At 34.1% G+C, this 7,145-nt stretch overlaps 1 protein-coding gene across 1 annotated transcript; it reads right to left on the bottom strand.

Moving 5' to 3' along the window:
• Positions 1 to 993: 993 nt before the first annotated feature.
• Positions 994 to 3,025, bottom strand: LOC117394398 (myelin P2 protein-like). The gene is made up of 4 exons (XM_033992633.3): positions 2,874 to 3,025; positions 2,266 to 2,438; positions 2,038 to 2,139; positions 994 to 1,276 (listed from the first exon to the last, which is right to left on the bottom strand). The coding sequence occupies exons 1-4, from the start codon at positions 2,944 to 2,946 to the stop codon at positions 1,223 to 1,225; spliced, it is 402 nt and encodes a 133-aa protein (XP_033848524.1). The 5' UTR covers positions 2,947 to 3,025; the 3' UTR covers positions 994 to 1,222.
• Positions 3,026 to 7,145: the final 4,120 nt, after the last annotated feature.

The raw sequence follows: 7,145 nt of genomic DNA on the forward strand, positions 1-7,145 counted from the left end.
CTTCTTATACTACAGAATGTTGCTAACCAATCAATTGTCCGTATTTCTCAAGGTGCATTACATATTGTATGCTGCCATGGAAATGGAAGTGAAAGCTGTATTTCCCAGTATTAGAGGATTCCCTACATTATTCTACTACTGCTCTTAATTATAGCTATTTCCTGTATCTTGTATTTGATTTTACTCTTATAGGTATCCGTATTCACGTTTTTTTTATTTAAAGTCATTCTTATCCATTTATTGTACTTACTACATGCTCTTAATGAAATATACTCTTATAAGCACATATTTTTACTATAAGTTTAACTGCTCTTAGTCGAATTCGCTCTTGAATGTAATTATTTACTGTATTCTTTATTTCACTCATTTGAATTTGATCTTATTTTCTACTTGTACTGTACTTTATAACTGCTTGTATCTGTAATATCATATTCTGTAATATCATATTCTGTAATGTGATATTTTGTAATGTGATACTTTGTAACAACTGTAAATCACCCTGGATGATAATAATGACCCTAGCACCAGTTTCAGCTGTAATCACAATACCATAGTTTGTATCTCAATCAACAAGTACATCACAGAAATACATACAACATAAAGACAAAGTTTAAAGTAAAAAGAAAGTGTTTGAAATAAATGTTTTTAAAAGAGCAAGTAAAATCAAAACATAAGTAATAAATGCACTGTCAGACTGACCAGCTGAGGAACAGGCTGCTGACATTATGGACCCCATGTGAATTGTGTTCATCCTGTTATCACAGATTAATATGATTTAGATGGGGGGAATTGCAGAGGTTCCACTTGTCAGGTAAAAAGAGTTGTAAATCACTTTTTGGGATTTTCAATACTTAGTTTACACACTCTAAATATCCCTAATTTCATTTTAGTGCTTCTCCTCTCTAAAACTGTACACAAATTTAGTTGCATATAAAACATTTAAACTATACATAGACTTTAGGGCAACAAAATAAAACACCCCACATTCAAGAGTATAAATGCAGTCAACTGTTTTTTTTAGAGTTTTATTTAAGCACAGCAGGCAATACTGAATTAATAATTTCTCAAAAAAACAAACAAACAAACAAAAAAACAGTATGCTGTCAATTTGATTTGTTTTGGTGTTACAAAAACAAGGAGGAAACAAGCAGTATTTTGGCCTTTTGCTCGTTCAACTGAGCCTGGTGTCTTCAAAATCCAGCCCTCTCAGAAGACTAAATCATTATGCTTCTTTCTCATAGGTCCTTGTGGCAACAACATTGCCCATGATGCATCTCTAAATAAAAAATATATACATATAATACATTATTATATATAATATCAGTTTTTAAACATATTTCATATATTAGATATAGATGTATGACAAAGACATATTTAAGTTGTATGAAATATATATTGAAATGAAATATATATAAATGTTTAGTTACAAAAAACTAAAGTGCCAAGCCGATTAAAAAGGCAAAATGACAGTACTGTAGGTAAATGTTTAAGCCAGAAGACATTTGTAGCGCTAATTGTTTAGCCTTTCATACTGTACACAAGTCTACCTCCCTACCGACTGAACTGCAACTTCACACTACCAACTGTACAGAAAGGTTACAAAGCTTTAAAACACACCCTTCAAAATGCCAATATTAGTATGTTCTATGAGCCCTAAAGAGTAAAGCAATGACACAGTAGCCATACAGTAATAATAAAGTAAACCTAATAAAGGAAAGAAACACACTTGATATACAGTATTATGTGCCAATACTTCAAGTGTCATCGAATAATTGCGTAGTAATTGTGGACTATACTAAAAGCCTTTATTGTTGTTTTAGATATATATCTAAAATGTATATTGTGTGTGTGCTTCTCTATCTTTATAATTACATTTTTACTCCACTCTAACACACACCCATATGTAAAAGTCCTGTGTCCTGGATAAAATTATATTACATGTCAATACAACTCTGGTGTTAAATTCCCCTAAAACGTGTAAACGGGAGCAGGACAAATCTATCCCGATAAAATATCTTATTCTCATAAGATACATACCGCTACTAATTTTCCATCTTTCAGTTCCCTTTCTAATGTTGTCTGTTTGCCATCCCACGATTGATTCTGCATCATTTTGCCATTTTCCAAGGTGATTTTAGTCTGGAAGAATAAGAAAAAATAAATCGGTCTTGGTTTGTAGTTTCATCAGATGAAGTTCATACATCGTAACCACGGACTCTGCTTCAACTGGCTCAAATTCAAAATTGGAATTTACATTACACCCACCTTTGTTTTTCTGTCGTCGGCTGTAGTTTCTTCGAACTCCTCACCCAATTTGAATTTGACCTCCGAGGTCTTAAAAGTGCTTTGTGATTTCATACAAACAGTGTCGCCTTCTACACTGAAGATCAGATAGGGTTTTGCCAGGTTACCCGCCTGCCTGTTAACAAAACTGACACCTTAAAAAGAAAACACAACAAAAAATAATGAGATCATATATATATATATATATATATATATATATATATATATATATATATATATATATATATATATATATATATATATAGATAGATAGATAGATATAGATATATATAGACACACACGAATGCACATATAACACACAAATTTATCCATACTCTCTCTCTCTCTCTCTCTCTCTCTCTCTCTCTCTCTCTCTCTCTCTCTCTCTCTCTCTCTCTCTCTCTCTCTCTCTCTATATATATATATATATATATATATATATATATATATATATAATAACCAGAACGTAGTTCTAGAAACTAGCCAGACACCTAAAACTACATCGTTGTAGTACATAATGTTGATCCGCGACCGTGCCTCTCAGTCTCATTGTCATAGTCCATGCGCAGTGAAAAAACAAGCATCCTTACCCAAAGCTTTCATATAATTATCGAAATTTTCACTAGCAACCATTTTCCACGTTCCTATAAACTGATCGACCATTTTGGCTGTGTTGCAAGTTTTCTGTATCACAATATCAATCCCCCTATGAAGACAACGAAGTAGCCTGTGGTATTTAACGGTAATCCAAAAGCACGTGCCGATTTCAGCAAACCAATGGAGAAATAAAACGTCAGGGACTGCAGTCAAAGGTTGGTGTAACAAAAAAAAAAAAAAAGACTATACATTTAAAACATTTGTTTCCATGAATGACATTTCTCCCATGTATTTATTTATTTATTTTTCCTCCAGGCTGTCTCCAAGTACCTGGATAAGGGCGTCTGCTCAGAAATAAATAATAATAATAATAATAATAATAATAATAATAATAATAATAATAATAATAATAATAATAATAATAATAATAATAATATAGGAATGTGTTCTATTCTATTGGTTACCTTGCACTCCATTAATCAACGTGTGGCTTCCCAGTTTGTTTCTCTTCCCTAGATGTTTCTGCTTGAAGCACAAAAGCTCTGTGTCACCCGGCAAACTTAAAATACGTATTTCTACATGCAGTACCAGGAGATTTTAACTGTAACACAGGGAAGCAAATGAGAAATGTTGACAAATGGGATCTCCCTTTTTATACCCATAACATTTAAGGAAACACATTTCAAACTGTTATTTCTTAACATCGTTTAAAACTCAAATTGATTTTTTTTTTTTTTAAATATACCGTTTAATATGTTTTTATCGTCTAATTCAATGTATGTGTTCCCTCACTCCCACCCTTACTTATGTACTAATAATTACAAAAACATTATGATATTACTCTGTAGCTGGCGGGACTAGAATTCTATGCACCTGTAGGTAATTGAGTGATAATTACGGCTAGTCAATGAACAATCTTGGACTAAATAAAAGCCACTCACTGCGGCTGTATGGGCAAGCTTTTCTTTTGCGTTCGTGTGTTGTTTGTGTGGATTCAGCCGTGACTGGACGTGTGGTTCCCTTGTGACTACGACTAGTTCCCTTCCCGGTGGGAGTTTAGCTTTGTGAACATTATTATTATTATTATTATTTAAATAGTGTGTTTTTTTTTGTTTGTTTTGTTTGTTTTTTTTGTTTTTTGTTTTTTGTTGTTTTTAACATAGTTACGGGACGGACGCGTCTGCCTGGAGGTAATGTTTTGTTTTAAATTGATGATTTGTTTGATTGTAATGGTTGATACTAATTTACTTTTGCACTTGCTTTTTGTAGGTTTTTAGTGTTAACCACCGTTTCTTTTATTGTAATTGTTTTTGGTGTGTGTGCGCATTATCTTGTTTATATTTAAGGCCACTGTTTCCCTGTGTTACACTCGCCCGGTTGTTTTGGGCATTTACTAGGTTACTGGTCTTATTAGAACTTGTTCTGAAGGATTTGAGTTCGTATTAATAACAGTAGACGTCGGTCACTATAGTTGGGTGGCTTAGGGAAAGTGTTGGGGTGTCTTTTTTTGTGTGTGTGTGTTGAGCAGGTAGTACCTTTTCTCGGCAGTAACGTTATTAATTATTAACTGCTACCTAACGTCCACGCAAATCAATATTTTTGCTATTCCCTTTTGGCTCCATAGTGTGTGGTTGTGATTTTGTTATTTACTTTACGATAGTAGTGAGTATTTGTTTTATGTTGATGCACTGAGATTTTGATTGGTTTATTGTTTTTCACTGATTTTGTGTTGTGGTTTTGTTTAATGTGTTTCCCCCCCCCCCCCCTTTTTTTTTTTTTTTTAAGAATTCCAGGGCGCTTCTGCTGATTTGTAGTATTCTTTTCGGTGTGTGTTTTCTTGCTAGTATTTACGACCTCTTTTTCTAGTGGACGTAAGCGGTACTACCAGTGCCTGGCTACAACAATCATTGTATTTCGTCAATTCTTTAATATTTAATAAAAGCAATTTTTGTACTTAATACCTGCCTCCTTGGTGTTAATTTAATTGAAGGGATTTGAGTGGGGAACTTAACCTTCTGGGAGTTAACTTTTGCTATTAAACTGACTGGTTTAATTAGTATTTTGATATTGGTATATCGGGGCTCCTGTTAAATTAAGATGCGGCGTAGTCAAACCTTACTGTTGCAGTAGTAAGTTGCCCCGTGCCACAACTAGGTACTGTAATGTGCCGATTTATAAAACATTCAATTGTAAGATGTATAGAATACTGAAAATAGTACAACCATTTGCCTGAAGTTCATGGTAGCACTATTCTCGGATTATCTTATCTAAAGTAATATTTTTAGACTTCTAGATAAATAAAAGCTATTGGACAAAGTAAAGTGTATGATGCATACAATGAAGCTGAATTTTGTGGCAATGCAGCATTTTTTTTTTTTCTACTAAACTGTTGAATACTTCCAAAAGGAGTACACCCAGTCCTTGAGTGATTAAACCTAATAATTTAATCTAATGGTTAAATACAGTATTTTGGGCTCATAGTTTTTAATTGTGGCCAATTCCCTTCCATTTTTTAAGATTAAAATAACTTCCTATAGAGAAGTATGTTGGTGACACTGCCACATGAGAAATAACTGACATTTTGCTGGGGAATTATTTTAGAACATTTACAAACGAGAGGAGGCCATTCGGCCCATTTTGCTAGTTTGGTTGTTTAGTATCTTATTAATCCCAGAATCTCGTCAATCAGCTTCTTGAAGGATCCCAGGGTGTCGGCTTCAACAACATTACTGGGGAGTTGGTTCTAGACCCTCAATTCTTGGTGTAGAAAAAAAAAAAAAAAAAAAGTGCCTCCCATTTCTGTTCTGAATGGCCCTTTAATCTCCATTTGTGACCCCTGGTCCTTGTTTCTTTTTTCAGGTTGAAAAAGTCCCCTGGGTCGACATTGTCAATACCTTTTAGGATTTTGAATGCTTGAATCAGATCACAGCGTAGTCTTTGTTCAAGACTGAACAGATTCAATTATTTGAGCCTGTCTGCATACGACATGCCTTTTAAACCCTTCCTTCAATTTCAGTATCTCCCATATAATATTTATAATATACGTCTGTCTGCCCAGTTCAGAATACTGTTTAGATTATTTTGAATGACCTTTGCTGCTGCAACAGTGTTTTCCACTCCTCCTATTTTTGTGTCGTCTGCAAATTTAACAAGTTTGCTTACTAAACCAGAATCTAAATCATTAATGTAGATTAGGAATAGCAGAGGACCTAATACTGATCACTGGTACACCACTGGTTACCTTGCTCCATTTTGAGGTTTCTCCTCTAATCTAATACTTTGTTTTCTACATGTTAACCACTCCCTAATCCATGTGCATGCATTTCCTTGAATCTCTACTGTGTTCAGTTTGAGAATTGATCTTTTAATTCTCAAACTTGATTTTAATCATAATTTTCCATGTACTGGTCCAAGAATTCATTTGTCTATTTTGTTTATTTAAAGATAGGTGATATATATATATATATATATATATATATATATATATATATATATATATATATATATATTTTAATGGTGCTGCATACATAAAACATATTGGATATATTATCAGTATAATTTGTTTCTTGGGACATGCTTGTTCTGCTTATTTCCCTTTTCTTTAAAAGCCAAAAGTATAATTGTGGCAAAGTGGATAATAGTGTGCAGGTGATCAAAGAACAGGCCATTGTAATCCAGGTGCAAAGGTTTGTTTTTATTTATTTTATGTTGAGTGCCTAATGGCAAAACAAACAGTAAATAATAATGCTAGTAAGTAATACGGTGCAGTGTATATTACTTGCGTTAAAATCCCCTCGTTTGTCCCGAAATATTGTTGTTGTATCCCCACATTAAACACAAAACACACAAGTCCGTTTAGTGTGTTAATTGGGGATTGTGGTACAAATAATTTATTGTGATACGAGTGCTATTCCAGGTTTGTGCTGGCCTCTAATGACGGCTCCAGAACATGTTGGCTTTCTAGTGATTACAAGCAACAAATAAACAGAACAAAACAAACACTCCCGATACTGATTCATAAAAACAGGTCCTTCCGCGTCCCTTTTCATTAACCAAAACGAAGGAACAGATTACGTCGCTTTGACCCCTATTTATACCGTCATTCATGACCCCTTGGTAAATGATTGCAGCCGCTCCTCCAATCCGCGGCTGCCGCATCATTTCCCTTCCGGGTCGATGAGTTAGTGTACCAAAGCTCCACCCCTTTTCTAAATGACAGACTTCCTTTTAACCCTCAGAACGAAGTGTCGGGCCAAGTAGTCCAG

The sequence above is a fragment of the Acipenser ruthenus genome, chromosome 3 (assembly GCF_902713425.1).
Source record: "Acipenser ruthenus chromosome 3, fAciRut3.2 maternal haplotype, whole genome shotgun sequence".
In the NCBI taxonomy this organism is placed as follows: domain Eukaryota; kingdom Metazoa; phylum Chordata; class Actinopteri; order Acipenseriformes; family Acipenseridae; genus Acipenser; species Acipenser ruthenus.

Coding starts and splice junctions, on each gene's coding strand:
- LOC117394398 (XM_033992633.3), bottom strand. CDS start 2,946: ATGGTCGATCAGTTTATAGGAACGTGGAAAATGGTTGCTAGTGAAAAT. Junction 2,439..2,873: donor TAATTATATGAAAGCTTTGG/GTAAGGATGCTT, acceptor TTTCTTTTTAAG/GTGTCAGTTTTGTTAACAGG. Junction 1,277..2,037: donor AAGATGGAAAATTAGTAGCG/GTATGTATCTTA, acceptor TTTTTTATTTAG/AGATGCATCATGGGCAATGT.